The sequence below is a fragment of the Mytilus californianus genome, unplaced genomic scaffold, assembly GCF_021869535.1.
Source record: "Mytilus californianus isolate M0D057914Y unplaced genomic scaffold, xbMytCali1.0.p SCAF_2, whole genome shotgun sequence".
In the NCBI taxonomy this organism is placed as follows: domain Eukaryota; kingdom Metazoa; phylum Mollusca; class Bivalvia; order Mytilida; family Mytilidae; genus Mytilus; species Mytilus californianus.
In genome coordinates this window covers 132,319,400-132,345,017 of record NW_026262668.1, presented here as the reverse complement: position 1 = coordinate 132,345,017, position 25,618 = coordinate 132,319,400, and the positions used below count along the sequence as shown (strand labels likewise).

Below are 25,618 nucleotides of genomic sequence, written 5' to 3'. Positions count from 1 at the left end.
TTGAAGATATTGATTTGATATTTGGTGCATTGTTTTATCATGATAAGTTACAGATCAAGTTCGAATTTTGTTATGGTCTGATGATTTTGTGCAGAGTTATGGTCATTTGACTTGAAAATTCACTAAAATAATCAGTTTTCCACACTTTTTTCGTCATTCTTGAAGATATTGATTTGAAAATTGGTATATAGTTTTATCATGACAAATTACAGTTCAAGTTTGAATTTTGTTCCGGTCTGATGATTTTGTGCAAAGTAATGGTCCTTGGACTTAGAAAATTCAATCAAATAATCAGTTTTCCACACTTTTTTTCGTCATGCTTCACGATATTGATTTAAAAATTGGTATATAGTTTTATCATGACAAGTTACAGATCAAGTTCGAATTTTGTTCATGTCTGATGATTTTGTGCAGAGCTATGGTCCTTGGACTTAAAAAATTCACTTAAATAATCAGTTTCCACACTTTTTTTCGTCATGCTTGAAGATATTGACTTGATATTTGTTATATAGTTTACACCATGACAAGTTATAGATCAAGTTAGAATTTTGTTCCAATACAATGAATTTTTAACCGGTCTTTGGTTTGGTCTACACATATATACCTGCTTTTAATGTTTGGTCTACATATATATACCTGCTTTTAATGTTTGGTCTATATATAATCTTCGTGTTTCAGTGAAGAAAAAAGAGTTTCTGTCAGGTAATACTAACCTAAGCCAGAAGCTGTAGTTTGTTTTCCTGTGTTTAAACTGCTTTTAACACTTGCAGTGAACTCTTTACACTCTGATATGGATAACCATAATCCAAACTTTCTTCCTCTTGTAGCTTTTCTTTCATTCAGACGAGCAAGCTGTTGAGTTTAGCATCTTACACTAACTTGTCCTCAGTCATTTGTAGATTGAGGAGCGAGAAATTGACAAAACTGATCAATAGAGTTTAGAATTATGTGAAACAGTTAACTAACAGTATTGGACTGTGGCTTTGCTTTTTCACCATAAATAGCCTCTTCTGCTGTTTAAGACACATCTGCAGTTTTGAAGATGATATATAGTGGCTAGTCATGATCATTTCAAATAAGCATTCAAGTATATTTTTAATTTGACCAAATTAATGATATTGACTTGGCTAGAAATCCTTGAAGCTTATTTTTGTAAATTTATGGCTAAAGGAGTGTACTTTCTAATGTATTACAAATATACCTATAACTCTTAAAAATTTTTGTTTTTTATGTTAATAGGTTACTGTCTCATTGGCTATACCCACATGAAGATGACATCACCTCAATATTCTTATTTTAGTAGAAAACAAAGCAATAGGCAAAGTTTCCTTACAAAGTAGTTAACAAATTTATAAGTAGAAAACAAGAATATTACTTTCATATTTAAGGTTGTATGTAAATAGAAAATTCATATCGAAGTTATGTATAGTCAAAGAATTTAATTTAAACTTTTCAATTTTGTATCAGTCCAGAGTGAATGTTAACAGGTTATATCTCATGTCTAAACACATACATTAGTGGTTGACAGTAGATATCAATCATTGATCTATATGTCACTACTAAGTAACAGTGAATTGAGCAAACAAAAATCATTTAAATTCTTGTGCTTTGATAAAGAAAATGATTAAAACAAAAGAAAGAATAGAAATACTGGCAAATCATAATTTAATTTTAAAATCTAATTGGAGGAATAACTAGACTTTTGAGGATCCTTTCAAAAAATGCTTTTAAATCCTCAGAATTTAAACGGCAGATAGGGGTATTCATTTACCTGTGCAAGATATCATATCTCAGGTATTTGGTTCAGCAACTTAAGAAAATAAAGGAAATAAATTGATGTTAACCATGTTTCTACACTTCCTCTCTATACTACCTTGGTATTTGAAGTCTACACTTCCTCTCTACACTACCTTGGTATTTGAAGTATTCTATAAACAAATAGTTACATTAATTGCTAAGTTTGCTGTGTTTACACTATAGTTTGTTTTAGCATCTGTTAAAATGTATTTCAGCAGCACTAATCGAATAAATTTTCTAGATAAAAATAACACATTCATTAGCATATCACCATAGACAATTCGTAATAAACTTTAGAATTGAGCTATATTTAAACAGAACTGAGATTTGTGATGTCATCTTAATGAACAGTTGATGTATGAAAATATGAATTAGAAAAAGCCTGTAAAGAACAAAGTTAAATCAAGCTTTAGAAAAATGATACATTAGCTATCCCTCTTAAAGATGAGGGTTGATGACACACATTTTTCATGAATAATCAACTGAAATTGAAAGAAACCATGATAAACTGAATTGTTTAGAATATTTTTTTATTAATTGTCATGACAGTTATTCTTTAGCAGGACAAGAGATACACGCTCCTTTTAGTTGCTAGTCCAAGTCAATATTATAAGAATGCTTTTTTTCTCACCTTGACGGAGTCAAAAAGCGGGACATAGGTATGCTGTTTCCGACGGCGATGTCAACAATGTATTAGTTTGTGATAAGGTCGAGTTTATGGGGAACCACTAGTGGTAGGTCAATGATATTTGGTATGCAGTTGTATTTTCATTGGCACATCTTATTTCCATGGAGAGATTATTTGACCCCGACTACTCAGTCAAGGTTCAGTGACTTTGAATATTTTGCATAACTTACAAATGTTAAAGTATTGCTATTTTGATTTCAACATTTGCATTTTACTATCAAAATAACAAAAAAGGCTAGACATATCTTTGTGTTAACAGTTTGTTACTCCAACAGTTCTACTAGGGATATTACTTATGGAAAAGCAAGAAAACTTTATCACAAGTTTCATATTCTGCCATTTCTTTAATTCAATGTAGTAGTGCTGAGCAGCGGGAAAATAAAGTGATCATAACATTTGATATAGGCAAGACTTCATAAAAGTTATTTTCCCTTTGGAAATGATTTGGGCGACCCTTATGGAACATCTGTGCCACTGAGTACCACTTGTAGTTGCCAAAATTATTCACTCTTTTTATCCATTGTGACATCACCCAATGAGAATTGTCTCCAAATATGTACTTGACATGAGCAACCCAATGGGTGTCACATGTTGAGCAGAATCTGCTTACCAGATAGCAGACATACTGTTAATTTGATATTTTATAATTAGAGAAACTATGTCCCTGTAATATATATTTAAGCCTTTTTTGAGGGTATAGTAATGTTCCGATTGATTTGATATATAAATCATGTCCCTGTGATATATATTTAAGCCTTTATTCAGTGTATAGTAAGGTTCAGATTGATTTGATCTATAGATCATGTCCCTGTAATATATATTTAAGCCTTTATTCAGTGTATAGTAAGGTTCAGTCTGATTTGATCTATAGATCATGTCCCTGTAATATATATTTAAGCCTTTATTCAGTGTATAGTAAGGTTCAGATTGATTTGATCTATAGATCCAGATATTGATACAAGACCAACATCCACTGCAGATCCAGACAAAGTCAACTTTAAAAATGGACGAGTGTCTCCTACAGCGAAAAGTGACAAAGATGATAAAGAGAAAGATAAAGAGAAGAAAGAACCAGAAAAAATGGTCGGCTTTTTTGAAGTAGTAAGTGAAACACAATGTAACATTCGTTGGGTTCCAGTTGTCATGGTTGTAGTGTATGTTGGTATTTTCCATAAATAAAATGCTTATAACTTGTTTTCAGTTCCAAGAATTAGAAAGTTGTAAACACATGGTTAGATGTCACATTTCAAAGCTTCATTTAGGAGGTATAATGTGACAATTTTACCAAGAATGCTTAAGATTGGAAAAGGTGAATTTTCAAACTGATTAAATATCTTACCAATGACAGGGAACAGGTTTTGAATCTGAAGATTTATTAAAAAGTGAACTTAAACTGAACACATTTTTGGAAATGAAGAGATTTTATTTGTATTTTGCAGTTTAAATTCTCCACATGTGTAGACAAATTACTTATGATTTTTGGATCAATCTTTGCCTTGGCCCACGGAGCAGCATTACCAGCTATGATCATTGTGTTTGGAGATATGACAGATTTGTTTGTAGAATCTGGGATGTTTGAACAATTAATGAATGACATAAGAAGCTATTTACCAACACTTGGATATACATACCAACAAGTTTTTGACAATCCTTTATTACTGAAGTAAGTAACTGTATATAGGATACACATACACACAAGTTTATGACAATCCTTTATTACTGAAGTAAGTAACTGTATATAGGATATACATACAAACATGTTTATGACAATCCTTTATTACTGAAGTAAGTAACCGTATATAGGATATACATACCCACATGTTTATGACAATTCTTTATTACTGAAGTAAGTAACTGTATATAGGATATACATACAAACATGTTTATGACAATCCTTTATTACTGAAGTAAGTAACTGTATATAGGATATACATACACACAAGTTTATGACAATCCTGTATTACTGAAGTAAGTAACTGTATATAGGATATACATACACACAAGTTTATGACAATCCTTTATTACTGAAGTAAGTAACCGTATATAGGATATACATACCCACATGTTTATGACAATTCTTTATTACTGAAGTAAGTAACTGTATATAGGATATACATACACACATGTTTATGACAATCCTTTATTACTGAAGTAAGTAGCTGTATATAGGATATACATACCCACAAGTTTATGACAATCCTTTATTACTGAAGTAAGTAACTGTATATAGGATATACATACATACAAGTTTATGACAATCCTTTATTACTGAAGTAAGTAACTGTATATAGGATATACATACAAACATGTTTATGACAATCCTTTATTACTGAAGTAAGTAACTGTATATAGGATATACATACCCACAAGTTTATGACAATCCTTTATTACTGAAGTATGTAACTGTATATAGGATATACATACATACAAGTTTATGACAATCCTTTATTACTGAAGTAAGTAACTGTATATAGGATATACATACAAACATGTTTATGACAATCCTTTATTACTGAAGTAAGTAACTGTATATAGGATATACATACCCACAAGTTTATGACAATCCTTTATTACTGAAGTAAGTAACTGTATATAGGATATACATACCCACATGTTTATGACAATCCTTTATTACTGAAGTAAGTAACTGTATATAGGATATACATACAAACATGTTTATGACAATCCTTTATTACTGAAGTAAGTAACTGTATATAGGATATACATACCCACAAGTTTATGACAATCCTTTAATACTGAAGTAAGTAACTGTATATAGGATATACATACATACAAGTTTATGACAATCCTTTATTACTGAAGTAAGTAACTGTATATAGGATATACATACAAACATGTTTATGACAATCCTTTATTACTGAAGTAAGTAACTGTATATAGGATATACATACACACATGTTTATGACAATCCTTTATTACTGAAGTAAGTAACTGTATATAGGATATACATACAAACATGTTTATGACAATCCTTTATTACTGAAGTAAGTAACTGTATATAGGATATACATACAAACATGTTTATGACAATCCTTTATTACTGAAGTAAGTAACTGTATATAGGATACACATACACACAAGTTTATGACAATCCTTTAATACTGAAGTAAGTAACTGTATATAGGATATACATACCAACAAGTTTATGACAATCCTTTATTACTGAAGTAAGTAACCGTATATAGGATATACATACAAACAAGTTTATGACAATCCTTTATTATTGAAGTAAGTAACTGTATATAGGATATACATACCCACATGTTTATGACAATCCTTTATTATTGAAGTAAGTAACCGTATATAGGATATACATACCCACATGTTTATGACAATTCTTTATTACTGAAGTAAGTAACTGTATATAGGATATACATACAAACATGTTTATGACAATCCTTTATTACTGAAGTAAGTAACTGTATATAGGATATACATACCCACAAGTTTATGACAATCCTTTATTACTGAAGTAAGTAACTGTATATAGGATATACATACATACAAGTTTATGACAATCCTTTATTACTGAAGTAAGTAACTGTATATAGGATATACATACAAACATGTTTATGACAATCCTTTATTACTGAAGTAAGTAACTGTATATAGGATATACATACCCACAAGTTTATGACAATCCTTTATTACTGAAGTAAGTAACCGTATATAGGATATACATACCCACATGTTTATGACAATCCTTTATTACTGAAGTAAGTAACTGTATATAGGATATACATACATACAAGTTTATGACAATCCTTTATTACTGAAGTAAGTAACCGTATATAGGATATACATACCCACAAGTTTATGACAATCCTTTATTACTGAAGTAAGTAACCGTATATAGGATATACATACACACAAGTTTATGACAATCCTTTATTACTGAAGTAAGTAACTGTATATATAGGATATACATACACACAAGTTTATGACAATCCTTTATTACTGAAGTAAGTAACCGTATATAGAATATACATACACACAAGTTTATGACAATCCTTTATTACTGAAGTAAGTAACTGTATATAGGATATACATACCAACATGTTTATGACAATCCTTTATTACTGAAGTAAGTAACTGTATATAGGATATACATACACACAAGTTTATGACAATCCTTTATTACTGAAGTAAGTAACTGTATATAGGATATACATACCAACAAGTTTATGACAATCCTTTATTACTGAAGTAAGTAACTGTATATAGGATATACATACAAACAAGTTTATGACAATCCTTTATTACTGAAGTAAGTAACTGTATATAGGATATACATACACACAAGTTTATGACAATCCTTTATTACTGAAGTAAGTAGCTGTATATAGGATATACATACACACAAGTTTATGACAATCCTTTATTACTGAAGTAAGTAACTGTATATAGGATATACATACACACAAGTTTATGACAATCCTTTACTACTGAAGTAAGTAACTGTATATAGGATATACATACACACATGTTTATGACAATCCTTTATTACTGAAGTAAGTAACCGTATATAGGATATACATACCCACATGTTTATGACAATCCTTTATTACTGAAGTAAGTAACTGTATATAGGATATACATACACACATGTTTATGACAATCCTTTATTACTGAAGTAAGTAACTGTATATAGGATATACATACACACATGTTTATGACAATCCTTTATTACTGAAGTAAGTAACTGTATATAGGATATACATACACACATGTTTATGACAATCCTTTATTACTGAAGTAAGTAACTGTATATAGGATATACATACACACATGTTTATGACAATCCTTTATTACTGAAGTAAGTAACTGTATATAGGATATACATACACACAAGTTTATGACAATCCTTTATTACTGAAGTAAGTAACTGTATATAGGATATACATTGAAAAAAGTTCTTGAGAACTCCTATTCCTAGTAGCTGCCAACCTCTAGCAATGAGAAATCATGTCATTATAAAAATCAAGAGAAGAGGTATGATTGCCAATGAGACTTCTCTCCACCAGTGACCAAATGATCATGGAGGTTAGCAACTATAGGTCAGTGAACAGCCTACAACAATGAACAAAACTCATACTACATAGCAAACTATAAAAGGCCCTGAAATGAAAAATGTAAAACATTTCAAACAAGAAAACTAAAGGCCAGATTAATGTACACAACAATAAACAAAAACATATATAATATACAGTAACAAACAACAACCACTGAATTGCAGGCTCCTGACTTGGGACAGGCACATACAGAATGTGGAGGTGCCATCCCTCCCCTAACCAGGGACAGTGGTGTAACAGCACAACATAAAACAAATAATAGAAATCAGTTGACATGGGCTTAACTTGTCAGTTTTATACAAAGCAAAAAAAAGAAAAAAAAAGTAACTAAAATACAATAGACACAAAGTACATATCTGAGAGTACTCACAGTTACTTAAAGCTAGTTCAAAGCCAATAACAACTTTTAAGAAAATCATGTTGTGATATTACAAAAAGCATGTGAAAATATGAGCTATTCTGGAAGTCATACAATATAGTACACTAATACACTGAATCACATCACAGTAAACTGTTAAAATATATTCCACAGTTGCTTTTTTGGTTTAATTTAGAACAATCCTTAACTCATATTCATAAAGAGTACAGTATTGGGTAAATATTCACAATAGCAAATGCCAATGTGAAATTATTCACTTTGTTTGATTGAAAGAGTGTCTGATATTCTTCTCATTGCGTAATTTTCGCTCCTTGCAGGAAAGATAAAATGTACTTTGACAGATTATGAATTGCAACAAGTTTGAAGTCATTTTAAGCCTTTGAAAGTTTAACCGTACCCTGTCAATAAATTTTAACTAAATGTAAATATGTGGTTACCAGGGTGGTGGTGGTGGTGGTGGTGGTGGTGGGGGGGGGGGGGGGGGGGGGGGGGGGGGGGGGGGGGGGGGGGGGGGGTGGTGGGGGGGGGGGAAGAATTGATTTGGTTAGTGATCACTTTCTCTTAACCATACAAAACTCTTATTTTGAAGCAATGGTAGATACAAAAAACAAAGATATCAGTCAGGATTCTACTTCATCAAAATTATCTCCCCATTACAATTCTAATTAAATATTTCGTGGAAGGGCAGACTAAAAATTTTCAGAGGTTGAAGATTAATAACCCTAGATAACACACAAAAAAAATGAAGTATTTTTGAAGTTTTACATTTTTAAGATCCACTTTTAAAGTCTGTCGTCAAGTATATACATACTTTTAGTAAAAATTTGTTATTCAAACACACCTACTCTGTTGTTATGACTCATTAGAAAGGTATTTCACTTGATCTATATATTTCATTTTTTAGTACTGTGAATTTTTAATGTTATTAAATCAACCTGTAGCCTAAATATATATAAATAATAGAATCTGAAGTGAGATGTTGTATCAAATATTTTTGCTTTATGCGTTTTCAAGATAGAATAGTGAAATTTATGCTTATGCACAAAAAAGATCCACATATTTGTTAATTTTAAGATGATTGATTGTTAGTTGCTTAACTTCCTGTGGCAAATATTCCATACATGTTCTCAACGAGATTAGTTTTAAGATCGCACTCTTAAAAATAATTGAAAAAAAATGTCAAAAAATAATGATCAAAAGAACTTTTATACATGTGAAATAACCTTCCAATCTTTAAAATAAAAACTTCTTTATTTTTCCAAAATGTAACACATTAGTTTACAAGACGTGCATTGAGGTATACATGTATGCAACTTTCATATCTTTTAAATGGAACTTTTTTGTCCAAAATACAACGCATGAGTTTGCATGCTCTGCATTGTGTGTAGATATATATATTATGCAACGACAGGTCTGTGTTACCAAAATAATGCTATACCAGTTGACCCTGGATTTCAATTTAACAAAGGTTATAACTTTCCCCTGGCCGTCAGAAATTTATACCTTTATTCAATGTTGACACCTGTACAAAATAAACAGATCGTTTATTTTTGTTCCAATAAACGATTCTCATGTGAGCCATAAAAGTGTCCTGTGAAAAAGTGTCCACACGGACCCTTTTTACAGAAAAGGTATATTTAAATGTGTTCGATGCTGCATGTGAAAAAGTGTCCATTAAATCTGACATAATTTCATTATAACATTATGTCCGTGGACACAATTTACTGTGAAAAAATGTACAGTGGACATAATTTCATGGCGGACAATATTTAATCCTACACTTGTAGCAATTTGAATTTGGAAATAATCAAGTTGAAAACATTATTTACAAACAAAAAATCATCTTATGCAATGATTAAACTGTATAACCACAGTTGATTAGTAAAATAATAAATGAAGATTGAACTGATTTATATATTATGAATATAAAATAGTGTCCAAATGAACTTTCAAAATCGGACTACAATTCACAACTTGTTATTATCTAATGGACCACACAGGTAAACCAAATAGTATTAAAACTTCCTAATTGCAAATAAAATATATATGATCTACGGCCTTGGACAAACCGGTATATTTGGTCCCTGAGATAGCTTTATATGAAAATAATTAATACTCAAAGCAACATCGAGTTTTATAGTTCTTTATTAATATCTTTTTTAATTAAAAAGTAATCATCTTAACCAGAGATATATATAATCTGTTTCGGTCTAAATTTACAGGTAAATTATATAACATATTTTCGAAAACACTATTTATCTAAAACGAATATAGTTACTTTGTTTTTAACAGATTCTGTCAACATTTTATATATTTGTACCACATTACAACGATCTATTTATAACCGTCGCTCACGCATCTCTAGTTCTATTGATGACTCAATACACACCAGTTTTATCGGACAAACGGCTAATTCCCGTCGACACAGTAAATCTCCGGATGACAAGCACAATCTTCTTTATCGGAGATTCGACACGTACAACAGAGATTTTCCAAAAATAGCATGTTTTTGCCAAATAGGTCTACCAGTGGTACTTTTAGTAAAAATTTGTTATTTGAACACACCTACTCTGTTGTTATGACTCATAAGAAAGGTATTTCACTTGACCCATATATTTCATTTTTTAGTACTGTGAATTTTTAAGGTTATTAAATCAACCTGTAATAATAGAATCTGAAGCGAGATGATGTATCAAATATATTTGCTTTAAAGTTTTCAAGATAGATTGGTCAACTCAAACACGCTCGAACATAAAAAGGTGCACTCGACTTTCTCTTTTCGATGAAATTATTGCCCATCTTAGGGATTTTTTCCAAAAAAACTGTCGCTGGGGGCAGAGATGCAAATTAATGCTTTAAAAAGATCAATCTATTATCTTTCTGTGGAATTTTTTTCGGCTGAATTTATGCTTATGCACTAAAAAGATCCACTTGTATTTGCACCTACCACAATCGACTGTTTTATGAAAATTTGTCTATAATTTAAAAGATTACAAATATTTCCATACTATAATTTAAGTAAAAACATGTATATAAGATGCATAAAATCCTAAACTATTCACCTTTATTAAACTTTTAATGCCCATAGAAACAGATTTAAACAATTCAAATATACCAATTTGACTTTTTTACCTTCTCTAACAAAGAGTTCCATTTCTTTTGTTTCATTTCAACTTGGTATCCGCCTGATATTATTAGCCAATTACATTTATTTTATGGACACAGAGTAATGTTTTGACAGCTTTTTAGAATAACTGAACCTAAGACTAAATTGTATAAATGTACAGGTGATGGTAGGTATGTTTTTGATGAGAGTAGTATATTATATGGCCATATTTATACCCAATATTTATACCCCAATATGTTGCAATACCTCTTTATAATAACATGGTTGTAATATTGAATGCATGATTTAATAAAATACTGATTATTTTGCAGTAATAACCGCACAGCAATTCAAGCACAAGTGAACTATACTATTGACTGGAATTGGCTTAATGTCCAAGATCAACTCCTGGATGAAATGAAAAAATTTGCAATATATTACATAGGTAAACTTTATATTGATAATACATAATTGTCTTTTTCCTTATGTGCCTGTCCCAAGTCAGGAGCCTGTAGTTCAGTGGTTGTCGTCATTTCATGTCTGTCATATTTCTTTTTCCTTAATTGTTTTGTTATAAATTAGGCCGTTAGTTTTCTCAACTGAATTGTATCATGTTTTTCATGTCGGGGCCTACTATACGGTATGGGTTTTTCTCATTGTTGAAGGCCGTACGGTTGCCTATAATTGCTTACATCCACTTTTTTTTAACTTTGGTGGATAGTTGTCTCATTGGCAATCATACCTCATCTCCTTATTTTTATATTACTCTATTTACTTCACTGGGATTTTTTCTACAGTCAAACCTTGGTAAATCGGACTCTGAATAAACCGGTTTCCTGTCCATTCCAGCTGAAAATTGAAGTCCCATTGTTTCTCCTTCAAAGTCTTTGTAAAAATACCACCTGTAAACGGGACCCTGTGTATTCCAAATTCCTTTATAAGTATGCAGTCCCAATACTCTTAATTACATTAGTTATTACCTGTCAAATGCTGGGTTCCCTGCTGTGAACCTCAAAACCAATGACCCTGATTATGAAGAAGACGATGTTGACGGCATTCCATTGTCATGTTTATGGGGGTATTGTACATTGTACGACAATGTTTCGATTACAATGAAATTTCATTTGATAAAATTCTTGCCTTTAAATCAGCAACATAGGAAATGAACGATAGAAGTAATAAGAAACTATCGTTGAACAATTCAAACAACACAAGGATTCTGATGCAAATAAAAACAATGAACTCAAAGTAAAAGTGATAATAACATTACAGTACCAATTTTTCTGCACAAGAGGCGCATTTCGACAATAAATGTCTCTTCGGTGATGCTCGAGGTTAAAATATTCAAAAATTCAAACCTTATTTAAAAATGAGATGATGAGTCAGAGACTGATGCTACTGTGGGCGATTTGACACACGAGAATATGTTAAAAAAAATTCAAAATGTTATAAATTTTTTCAATTCATGGGACAACCAATTTCTGAAATTTCTAAAACCAATGAATACGAAGACTCAAAACAACGATCGTGCATAGTTAAATGGTGAAAGGCAGGGAACACTTGTAATGTTCATGTCACAATATTTTCACACAAATCATGGCAAAACTTTTGATAAATAGATTATTATGGTATTTATAAGTTTACAATTTACAATGAGACAGAACTTTTACATGCAAATTATCTGACGTCACAAGTCAATAACAGAAACATTAATAAACTGACCCACTGTCCAAACCGGCCCTTTTTCATAGTCCCATAGCCGGCCGGTTTATACAGGTTTTACTGTATATTTACAAAATTTTGATTGATTGTTGGTAGCTTGATGTCTGTTGGCACGTATTTTATTAAAAAATATTACGGTTTCCATAATTCCTCATCACAACTTATGACTATCGTTGACTATTTTAGTATTATGGTATATGATGGTGTTCATGTCCAGACATATCTCAAGAAGGAGTTAGAATTTACTCTAGGGTCCTTTTTTTTCATGTCAAGATATATCTCAAAAATGAGTTAAGACCTACCTTTATGGTCCATGTAGGTGTTCATGTCTAGACATTTTTTAGGAACTACATGTACTTAGGGATATTTTTGTATTTCATGTTTATGTATCTTAAATAAAATCTATAATTCACACTTGAGGCACTTCATTGCTTTTAAAATTATGAAGAAACTATGTTAAGTTTTACAACAAAGATAATATTTAAGATACTTTTTGATTTAGATTTATCTTGATTTTCAAATGTTATTATACCATAATGAGGGTGAGTTTGACCTCTTCTTCATTTTGTGATGCCTGTGTTTTTACTATTAGATTTATATCAAAAGTGCCTACTTTTCATATTCTTTGACTTTGGTGCATATTAACATCTATAATCTTATCCCAGATATCATAAGATTTAGTAGAACTCCTGTATCAGACAAGTTTACCGTCCACCAATGTATGAAACAATCTTACTTCTTTAGGAATTAGTTTTAATATTTTAATTGACAGTTTATTTGATTGATGTTTTTTAGCCATAGCTGGTGGTGTAATGGTGTGTGGCTATGTTCAGGTCAGTTTTTGGGCTGTTGCAGCAGAGAGACAAGCTCACAGAATAAGGGACATGTTTTTACGGAATGTACTGAGACAAGAGATTGGATGGTTTGATACACATGAGACAGGAGAACTCAACACTCGTTTATCAGAGTAAGAAACTTCAATAAAGAATTTTATGTTACTGCAGAAAATGTGGTATAGATATATCATGAACGATGGATTCATTTATTTTCTTTGGCATCAATTTTTGTGGTTGGAAAACAAATATTTGAGTGTACTTAATTTTCTGGTTTCATCATTTGCACATATCAAAGTAACTAAAAATGTGTATTTTGTCAGACATTCAAATTTGTGGTTTTTCCTCTCCGTAAGAAATCTATGAAAATTGATATACCATATACATAAATGTATCCACAGAATATATTCCTTGTTTATTTGAACAAAATGTTGTAACCATTTAATTATACCCCTGCTCCTTCAGTTCGTCACAAAATGTTATGATTGCACTTTTTTAGGAAATACAAATCAGAATTTTAGTATCAAGCTTCATGTGAGCATGCTTTAAAGTGTGATACATTTTGAGATTCAACGCTCATCCACTGCCTGTTAAATGAATAGTTATGTCTTCCCACTCACAGCTGCTTACACATAATGACCATGAATAAAATTTACGTTGCAATTTTTTCAGCAACTTCAAGTCAAGGCATTCTGAAATTTGGAACCAAGCTTCATGTTGTTTTGCACCAAGCTAATACATCAAAATATTTTTTCACTCAAAATAGTTCTCTAAAAAAGTGACAAAAAAAACAATATGGTCAAAAGTAAAACAAAAGAAGTGTACAAAGTACTACACAAAATATTGAGCAATATGAACCCCACCGATTTTAACAAAGAATTCCCCACTATAAAAATCTTAATGGTAGTCGTAGAAAATGTTGACAAGGAAGAAGTAATAGTTTAATATACCTACAGCAGCCTTTCTAATATGTCCTCTATGACGTCTAATATAATTTATCTACAACAGCCTTTCTAATATGTCCTCTATGACGTCTAATATAATTTGTCTACAGTAGCCTTTCTAATATGTCCTCTATGACGTCTAATTTAATATGTCTACAGCAGCCTTTCTAATATGTCCTCTTAGACGTCTAATATAATTTGTCTACAGCAGCCTTTCTAATATGTCCTCTATGACGTCTAATTTAATATGTCTACAGCAGTTTTTCTAATATATCCTCTATGACGTCTAATTTAATATGTCAACAGCAGCCTTTCTTATATATGTCCTCTATGACGTCTAATTTAATTTGTCTACAGCAGCCTTTCTAATATGTCCTCTATGACGTCTAATATAATATGTCTACAGCAGTCTTTCTAATATGTCCTCTATGACGTCTAACTATACCCCACACAACGAAGTTGCGGAGGGTATAATGTTTTTGACCCGTCTGTCTGTCTGTCTGTCTGTCCGTCTGTCCGTCCGTCTGTCCATTTTCTTGTCATCTCAACTCCTCTGAAACCACACAACAGAATTTCATGAAACCTTTTTAGATAATAAGGACATACTATGTAGTTGTGCATATCGACAGGAAATTACGATTCAATTTTCTTTCTAGGAGTTACGCCCGTTGAACTTATTTGCTTCAATGTACTACTGCAACAGTTTGTCATCGCAACTCCTCTGAAACCACACAACAGAATTTCATGAAACCTTTTTAGATAATAAGGACATACTATGTAGATGTGCATATCGACAGGAAATTATGATTCAATTTTTTTTCTAGGAGTTATGCCCCTTTGAACTTATTTGCTTCAATGTACTACTGCAACAGTTTGTCATCGCAACTCCTCTGAAACCACACAACAGAATTTCATGAAATCGTTTTAGATAATAAGGACATACTATTTAGATGTGCATATTGACAGGAAATTACGATTCAATTCTTTTTCTAGGAGTTACGCCCCTTTGAACTTATTTGCATCAATGTACTTCTGCAACAGTTTGTCATCGCAACTCCTCTGAAACCACACAACAGTTTGTCATGAAACTTTGTAGATAATAAGGACATACTATGTAGAAGTGCATATTGACAGGATATTATGATTCAATTTTTTTTTCTTATACAATTTTTTTTTTCTTACACTTCTTCTCCAATGACAATGTGGGGACGTGGGGTATGTGAGCACGCTCACTAAGGTTCTTTAATTTAATATGTCAACAGCAGCCTTTCTAATGTGTCCTCTATGACGTGTAATATAATATGTCTAGAGCAGCCTTTCTAATATGTCATCTACGACGTCTAATATAATATGTCTACAGAAGACATAAGGGACTCAATTAAACACATAAAGCTTTTGTATGAGTCCAAAAACAAAAAAACAAAACCGCTATCCAAGGTTCTGTAGTTTGGGTAAAGTTGCAGTGATTAAAAGAGTTACTGAATTACAAGAATAAAATCCCAAAATGGAGACCTCATCAAATTACAGAGATAGCTAGAGGAGTCACAGAAAAGATATACTTAAAATACATGCAATTGTATTTTAACAAAGAATTCCCCCCTATAAAAATCTTAATGGTAGTCGTAGAAAATGTTGACAAGAAAGAAGTAATAGTTAAAATATTAAAAACCTACATATTTCGCTGTCCTACACAATATAGACATTTTTGGGCATAAAGTGACATCATATGGACAAGTTTTGGGAATTGGACATGTTTGAGGAAAAAGATGTGTTTCTGAGGTGTTACATATATACTGCCGATACTCCTAGAATGTTGCTACAAAAAAATGGAAAGTTCCCAATGGAAAAATTTGAATTATATCTTTTGTTGTAAAGTTTAGTTTGAAACTGACCCTCTCTGCAATTTTCTTGATGTTGTGCAAGACATGAAGCAAGTTCTAGTTTTGAATTTTCATGGAGTTTCAGGACTAATTTTGACACTTTTCGAACTTTCAAATCCAATTTGAAATGTTTTAAAACTATGATGACGCCCTGCTATTTCATTTATCAAGAACAAACTTTCTATTTTTATTTTTTTGTGATTCATCTAAGGTTCATGCACATGTTGTCATAAATAGTAGATAAAGACAGAATGAATTTTGTTTTTCAGTGATATCAATAAGATTCATGAAGGTATTGGTGACAAGATGGGTTCCTGTCTACAATGGACATCTGGTTTCCTGACTGGATTTATCATTGGATTCATTTATGGATGGAAACTTACCTTGGTTATATTGGCCATCAGTCCATTATTAGCTATTACAGGATTTGTAATGAATAAGGTAAAAATCTTCTGTAATGAATAAGGTGGCAGAACCCAGTTATTTTATGAATAAATCTTTAGAATTTCATTGATTTTTGCTTTAATGTTCCCTGAAAAATCATTCAAGCTTATATGCAAATAAAATTTATGGTTTCGGTAACTAAGATAAGTACGTGCTTTTGTGAATATAAACATGTCTAAATTGAAAACAACGTTCAAACCTATGATTGCATTGGATAAAAACGCAATTTTTATACATGTGCATGCAAACAAATTTCTTGGTAGAGGGGTCTAAATACAGCACAAACAACATTTTCCAAAAGACCAAAAAAGTGAAAAACGTATATTTTAACAAACACGCATTTGACTAAAAGGAAAATATAATACAAGCCCAAACGAAAAAATATAAACAAGTCTAAATTGAAAACAATGTTCAAACCTATGATTGCGTTGGATAAACCTTTTGTGAATATATATATAGAAAACCTGTAAATTTGGATGTCTGTCCAGGATGAAGATTTTAAATAATATAAATGCATTGCAAACAAGGCAAAAAATGTGATGCCCTGATACAAATCTAATCCTCACCTGCAGAATCCTGCTAATCCCCTGATCTGATAATAATCTTAATAGAAAGATACTCTTGTCTCAGCTTTCCCTATGTACTCTGTATTGGTGTTAAACAGCTATAAATCAATCAATTATTAATACTTTCATGACTTGTTTATATCAACAGCTTGTAGCAGACATGTCTTCGAAAGAATCTGAAGCCTATGCTAAAGCAGGGGCGATTGCAGAAGAAGTATTTAGTTCTATTAGAACTGTGGTCAGTTTTGGTGGACAGAAAAAGGAATGCCAAAGGTATTAATAGCTCACGTGACTGAAAGGGCCATGCAAACTTTTCTCATCACTTGGCTTACTGCATCTTCAGTCGTCCAATGTCTCTCGTCCATTATTTTTTAGAAAAATGTTCTCCTCTGAAAAAATAGGCCAAATGGAACCAAACTTGACCACAATGATCATCAGGGGATTAAGTTAAGAAAATATGTCTCATATATGTGATTCTTCTGGAGGGAGACAAAATCTGATTTTCAAGCCCTCCTGTTCAAAATTCAAATCATCTGCTTTTTGACATTTTAACGGAGAAAGCTTCGGTCTTCATTTTTGTCGAGCCTTCGACTTTTGTCGAAAAAGCGAGACATAGCGATCCTACATTCCGTCGGCGTCGTCGTCGTTGTCGTCGGCGGCGTCCACAAATATTCACTCTGTGGTTAAAGTTTTTGAAATTTTAATAACTTTCTTACACTATCCTGGATTTCTACCAAACTTGGACAGAAGCTTGTTTATGATCATAAGATAATATTCAAAAGTAAATTTTGTAAAAAAAAAATTTCCATTTTTTCCGTATTTTACTTATAAATGGACTTAGTTTTTCTGCCAAGAAACATTACATTCACTCTGTGGTTAAAGTTTTTGAAATTTTAATAACTTTCTTAAACTATCCTGGATTTCTACCAAACTTGGACAGAAGCTTGTTTATGATCATAAGATAATATTCAAAAGTAAATTTTGTAAAAAAAAAATTCCATTTTTTCCGTATTTTACTTATAAATGGACTTAGTTTTTCTGCCAAGAAACATTACATTCACTCTGTGGTTAAAGTTTTTGAAATTTTAATAACTTTCTTAAACTATCCTGGATTTCTACCAAACTTGGAAAGAAGCTTGTTTATGATCAAAAGAAAGTATCCAGAAGTAAATTTTGTAAAAAAAAAATTCCATTTTTTCCGTATTTTACTTATAAATGGACTTAGTTTTTCTGCCATGAAACATTACATTCACTCTGTGGTTAAAGTTTTTGAAATTTTAATAACTTTCTTAAACTATCCTGGATTTCTACCAAACTTGGAAAGAAGCTTGTTTATGATCAAAAGATAGTATCCAGAAGTAAATTTTGTAAAAAAGTAAAAAAAAAATCCATTTTTTCCGTATTTTACTTATAAATGGACTTAGTTTTTCTTCCAGTTAACATTACATACAGTCTGCACTTTAAGTTTTTAAAACATTTATTAGATTCATAAACTATCCTGGATTTTTACCAAACTTGGACAGAAGCTACTTACAATCAAAAGATAGTATAGAGAGGAATATTTTTATTAATTGTTTTCCTCATTTTTGTTGAGCCTGCGATTAACAGCAAAAGTAGGCGAGACACTGGGTTCCGCGGAACCCTTACGAATTTTTGTTATACAAATGTACCATCAATGTCATTTTCTGATATTGATATTTGTCACTGATGAAGGTAATATGTAGCAACAACATTCAGGAAATTAGGACAATTTAGTGGCTTTAATTGACAGCTTGGGTATCAAACATACTGTCAAATAATGTCTGTTACCTCAGCCTTAGCCTGAGGTTATAAATAGTCTGTGTATTTGAAACACATTTGGCAATATAAATTTTGAGTTACTTCCCTTGTTTTACCTTGTTTCTACCTCTTAAAAGAATGTTTATTGGTAACAATAAAAAGCAAATGAAAGGCAAAGTTACATAAGAATGTTTATTTAAGGATTTTAACTTCCTGAGGACAAACCAAAAGATATTTTGAAAATTATATTATACATCTCTTTAAATGCTAAAAATTGTAATTTATAAGACCATTTATTTCCACCATTAGTAATGGATTGAAAACTTTTATGCAAAAACTTTCTAGAGAGTAAATTTGAATTAGGTTTAATTAGGAAAGTTTGTATAGACCTGATACACCAGTTGTAGTTTGGGCTACCATAAAGATAAAATACAAATAAATTTCATTTTTAATGGACAAGATAGTGAATATCATGGATAGATGTTTAAGGACTCATTGAGTTGAAGAATGTGAGACATAAGGGATTACAATCTGGTGATGGCAGAAATTATTTATATTATGCTTTATATATTTAAGAAGGTAGATGACCTGGATGCTTCATACCTTGTATGCAGATGCCTTATGTTATGAAGTTTACATCTGTCTTATGACATTGTCCTTGACCTCATTTTCATGGTTCAGAAACTGCTTGAAAAAAATTTGATTTTTTGTTGTTACTCACTTATTATGAGTAATAGAAGTTGTTGCTCTTAATTGATTTACCAATTTTTGTGTAACTTCAGAAGATAGAACAAAAAAACCGAAAGCCAAAATGATCAGCAAAATAAGATCTACAAATAAGTCAACATGACCAAAATCATCAGTCCTCTTCTGATAAGAGTTATTGGCCTTGAATGATGTTTTTTTACCCATTTTTTGCTGTTTCGGCAAAAGCTATCTGAAAAAAATCAAATGATGCATTGTATCAATTTTATACATTATTGCCAGGTAAGCGAAACAGGCTCCTTGGAGCCTCTGGTTTTATTCTATTTATAGATTTCATGAATGTCTTGCATGAATAGATAATGACCACAGAACAAAACAGCTACTTTTTAATTATGTTAGATTAATTAATTTTATAAGGCTTCAAAGTCATCTAAGTATTGAAACATTCATCAGTCATGTGCAACCATTTAAATTAGTAAATGTGAAATTCTCACTTACAAAATGCCAAGTCATTTATGACCATTAAAACTGTATTTTAAGATATTACTCCTAATGAAATGCCAAGTCATGTATGACCATTTAAACAGTATTTATAAAGGTACAATTATAACCTTCAAAATGCCAAGCCATGTATGACCATTAAAACTATTTATAGTTACAATTCCAACTTATATACCAAGTCATGTATGACCATTAAAACTATTTATAGGTATAATTCCCACCTACAAAATTCCAAGCCATGTACGACCATTAAAATAATTTATAGGTACAATTCCAACTCATATACCAAGTCATGTATGACCATTAAAACTATTTATAGGTACAATTCCCACCTACAAAATGCCAAGGATGTTGGTATTAGGAAGGGTTATACTAATGGCTTTTCTGTGGGATTAGTATATGTTGTTATGTTTGGAGCCTATGCTCTTGGGTTTTGGTATGGAGCCAAACTAGTTAGAGAGGAATCTGATAACTATACTATTGGAAAAGTTTTGATTGTAAGTATTGAATATATGATTAAATAAACATAGAATCTATGCAAATCACAAAATAAGAGGAATTTGTATAACTGGATTCACCAAGGAGGGGGGGGGGGGGGTGTTTATAATGGTTTATATTCCGTCCATCTAACCAATGAAATGTTGGTCTCATTTCTCTGAGGAACTACAAATCAGAGCTTCCTGATATTTTGTATTAATCATCATGTGATGCTTTACCATGGAATGTATTTTCACGTTCATCGCTAATCAACTTGCTGTTTACCGAATACTTATAAATTCTTACACACAGTGGCCATTTGCAAATTTTTGTTGCCTTTTTCTGTGAAATATGAATCATTTCTTCCTAAAATTGGGTTTCAAGCTTCATATGAGTGTACTTTACCTTTTGATATGTTTTAACATCCATCACTCATGAACTTCCTTTCTGAATACTCATATTTGGGGTGTCAATAGTGAGCAATAGCTCACAGTCCAACTTGTTTTCACAATGAAACAATGCACATTGAAATTATTATAAGTACTTTGTTCTAATTTATTCTCATTAAGACATTTTTGTTTTATTTTTTGTTCACAATATGTCATCTGATATAATCTTTTAGGTTGAAGTATTGGGCCAGTTTCTGTCATCTTAATTGTGTTTATGCTTTGGTTGTTTTATTGTAAGATATATATAGAATGAAATGTTTGGTGTGCATCAATGAGATTGCAATTCAACTGAAACAATAGCTTAAAAGCTTGGTCGTTGCATTTATGAGCTGTAGTCTTTTTTTTTACAACCACTGACATTTCATTATTATTCATGGAATACCAATCATTGTGGATTTTGTGGATGTGGGTAAACCACAGAATCAAATATCCAGGAAAATCTAGAAAATAATGAATCCACAGTAATTTATTAGTACAACAGTCCTTACGAAATTTTTGAATGTCCCTTAGGAGAATATAAAGGCTGTTAATTAACTTTTTCATTTTAAAAAAGCCAACAATGACCAGAAGATTTGGGTGTTTTCAGTAGTCATGGTGTATTTCTTATCATTCCTGAAATATCAGGTACTTAATAGGAACCCAAACACAAAATTCAGATTTCGTATGTAATAAGTAAAACTTTCAATATTTAATTAAGATTCCCTTCTTGCAATTTTAAATGTGATACAACCCCCTGTTTAAAGAAATAACAGGGTTAAAAGAGATAATTACTCTTGATGTTATTTTGTGCTTGATATTTCAGATAGTTTTCACTTTTGATTGGTGCCTGGTCCATTGATATCATTTCTCCACCATTTTTCTTTTTATTTCAGATATTTTTCTCTGTTTTGATTGGTGCCTGGTCGATTGGTAATGTTGCTCCACCACTACAATCATTGGCATCAGCCAGAGGAGCAGCTTATGTTGTCTTTGACATCATTAAATTGGTAAGGCTTGGTCTATTGATAATAAAACAAACCTGAAATAATGATGGATAATGCCAAATTAACATTACTTATATAATATATACTAATGGCCTTGTCCAGCGGTTGTTTTGATCCAGCTTAGAAACTTATGGTGTTATATTTTCCAATCTAAATCCATGTTATTTTGTAAACAACCTCAAATTGACTTATTGATATATCTGAAAAAGACAGATGGAAGATAACATGTGCTTATTTTGAGAGAAAATTTTGTTTCTTGGTACAGTGTTTTAAAATATTTGTTCAATTTTAACCATTCTTTTTTAAAACTACAATATTTATGAATAAAAGGAGATTTTATATAATCATCATTGAGACAGTAACCCAACAACTATAACAAACAAAAGATATCTAGAAGTCAACATGCATTATTTTACAATTAACAAATGACAATATGTTAAGTTAAGCTCATAAAGGCTCTGTACAAATCATTTTTTATTTTATAGAACTTTTAAATTTCTTTACTAATTTTATAGATATTGAAGCTCATATCAAAACAAGTTTAGGTACAGTAAACCAAAACACAAAGCTATATTAAAGCTTTTAATAGAATGCCACAAATTCCATCCAAATTCCTGATTCTAACTACAGTTTGATTTAATTTGAAGGTGAATATGTATCTTTTCAAAAAATTATGCCTTTTTCAAAATGAATCCTCTTAATTTTGTAATGGACTATTTATATGATATGTTTAGGGTTCCAGAGATTGATAGCTTCTCTGAAGAATCTATTTATATGATATGTGTATATATGTTTAGGTTCCAGAGATTGATAGCTATTCTGAAGTAGGAACAAAGCCTGACAAGGTGACAGGGAGTATACAGTTCAGAAATGTTAAATTTACTTATCCTGCAAGGAAGGAAGTCCAGGTATGTATAAAAATAAAACCAGTTATATCATCAAGCTCCATCGTTTCCTGTTAAATTCTCCAATTTCAAGCATTCGTAGCTATATTGGCTTTAGTTCAAATATAATGCAGTCATTTTATGTCAAGATACATCTATGTGTAGGGACTATTTTCTGTTAAATTTACCTCTTTCTGGTATGCTTGAATACTGGGCCCTGAATAAGTTCCACACCTATAATTTTGTGTAGCTAAAATTACACATATAAACTGTGTAGATGTAATTACACATATAATCTTGTGTAACTGTAAGAAATGGAAATAACACTTTATTATTTTAATACGTCCAAAGCACTTTTCTGGATTTACCTTCATCAGGAACACTCAGAGACAAATATTTGGAAGCCAGGGACGTATAACTATCGTTAATTGACATATTTACGTGACTACATGCTACAGTCAAAAACACAACACTTATGCAATGTTTATATGAGTACACTATAAGATAATTTTTTTGATTAGAAACTAGTATTAGCAAAAAACTATAAAAGGAATCTAACCATAGCTGGTGTCCTCATTAGCGGCGTTAGACCTAAAAGAACAAAGCATATTATGTTAGATTGAACTTTATATATTTATGAGTGATAGATCAAGCTTGTTAACTTTGAACATTGTTTCACCTGATGACAGAAGGATTTAGGCTAAATAACTTGTACAAAAACGCTGTACGAACTATAATTTGTACAACATTACAACTTGTACAACTTATATAGAGATTAAAATTAATCATAATTTATCACAGAAGATGTCCTTGAGTAGAACGTGTGAACAGATCAAAAGACAGTGGTCATTTTACTTTGTCTTTTTACTATTGTAGTTATCAAGTAAATACTTTAGTTGTGAAGTAAAATCAAATATTAAAGTGTAAGTTATACTTAGATCATTGTTGTCGATCAGAAATGGGAAGACTATTGTGTTCAATTGTCTGAGCTTCTTGGGAATTACAAAATGCTTTTCATGTTTAACATTTATCTAACAGGTTTTGAAGGGAGTGGACCTAACTGTACAACCTGGTCAGACAGTTGCCCTAGTAGGATCTAGTGGGTGTGGTAAAAGTACCTGTGTACAGTTAATGACAAGATTTTATGACCCTGAAGATGGAACTGTAAGTTTGTTTTAATAAGTTTTAAAAGGCAATACATTAACTGGAGATAACTCACAAAATAGTGTCACTAAGCTGAAAAATCTTTGAATAATAAGGACAAGACAGGAAGAATAAAGGCAAAAACAATATGCATACCTAACAATATAATTTCAGTTTTCAATGTTTGGTCATGAATGCTCAGGATTCATAATTATTTATCTCAATTTTCATGGGTACAGTTGAACCACAAATTTAAATGTTCAACTAATTACGAATTTTCATTTCTCCCTCTTGAGATATGTCTGGACATGAAACACCAACATAGACTGTTGAGGTAAATCCTAACTCCCTCTTGAGATATGTCTGAACATGGAACACCAACATAGACTGTAAAGGTAAATCCTATCTCCTTCTTGAGATATGTCTGGACATGGAACACCGACATAGACTGTTAAGGTAAATCCTAACTCCCTCTTGAGATATGTCTGGACATGGAACACCCACATAGACTGTAAAGGTAAATCCTAACTCCCTCTTGAGATATGTCTGGACATGGAACACCAACATAGACTGTTGAGGTAAATCTTATCTCCCTTCTTGAGATATGTCTGGACATGGAACACCAACATAGACCCTAACTCCCTCTTGAGATATGTCTGGACATGGAACACCAACATAGACTGTAAAGGTAAATCCTAACTACCTCTTGAGATATGTCTGGACATGGAACACCGACATAGACTGTAAAGGTAAATCCTAACTCCTTCTTGAGATATGTCTGGACATGGAACACCAAAATAGACAGCTGTAAAGGTAAATCTTATCTCACTTCTTGAGATATGTCTGGACATGGAACACCAACATAGACTGTTAAGGTAAATCCTAACTCCCTCTTGAGATATGTCTGGACATGGAACACCACACTAGACTGTTGAGGTAAATTCTATCTCCCTCTTGAGATATGTCTGGACATGGAACACCAACATAGACTGTAAAGGTAAATTCTATCTCCCTCTTGAGATATGTCTGGACATGGAACACCAACATAGACCCTAACTCCCTCTTGAGATATGTCTGGACATGGAACACCGACATAGACTGTTAAGGTAAATCCTAACTCCCTCTTGAGATATGTCTGAACATTGAACACCAACATAGACTGTAAAGGTAAATCCTAACTCCCTCTTGAGATATGTCTGAACATGGAACAACAACATCTACTGTAAAGGTAAATCCTAACTCCCT

At 31.6% G+C, this 25,618-nt stretch overlaps 1 protein-coding gene across 31 annotated transcripts in view; it reads left to right on the top strand.

The window, feature by feature from the left end:
• The window catches only part of LOC127731065 (ATP-dependent translocase ABCB1-like), an 85,468-nt gene that overhangs the window by 10,028 nt on the left and 49,822 nt on the right, over positions 1 to 25,618 (top strand). For 6 of the 31 annotated variants that reach the window (XM_052239874.1, XM_052239875.1, XM_052239873.1 and 3 more), the window contains 11 exons: positions 679 to 702; positions 3,429 to 3,586; positions 3,925 to 4,148; positions 11,396 to 11,508; positions 13,581 to 13,752; positions 16,712 to 16,883; positions 17,601 to 17,725; positions 20,757 to 20,934; positions 22,236 to 22,349; positions 23,144 to 23,254; positions 24,269 to 24,394. In XM_052239874.1, the coding sequence (XP_052095834.1) occupies positions 679 to 702; positions 3,429 to 3,586; positions 3,925 to 4,148; positions 11,396 to 11,508; positions 13,581 to 13,752; positions 16,712 to 16,883; positions 17,601 to 17,725; positions 20,757 to 20,934; positions 22,236 to 22,349; positions 23,144 to 23,254; positions 24,269 to 24,394 (1,517 nt within the window). Of the gene's footprint in view, positions 1 to 678; positions 703 to 3,428; positions 3,587 to 3,924; positions 4,149 to 4,186; positions 4,210 to 4,374; positions 4,393 to 4,674; positions 4,698 to 4,735; positions 4,759 to 4,918; positions 4,942 to 5,106; positions 5,125 to 5,167; positions 5,186 to 5,284; positions 5,308 to 5,533; positions 5,552 to 6,016; positions 6,040 to 6,204; positions 6,223 to 6,260; positions 6,284 to 6,321; positions 6,345 to 6,382; positions 6,406 to 6,506; positions 6,530 to 7,060; positions 7,079 to 11,395; positions 11,509 to 13,580; positions 13,753 to 16,711; positions 16,884 to 17,600; positions 17,726 to 20,756; positions 20,935 to 22,235; positions 22,350 to 23,143; positions 23,255 to 24,268; positions 24,395 to 25,618 lie in introns of those variants that run through there. The other 25 variants (XM_052239885.1, XM_052239888.1, XM_052239884.1 and 22 more) reach the window with 19 other exon arrangements.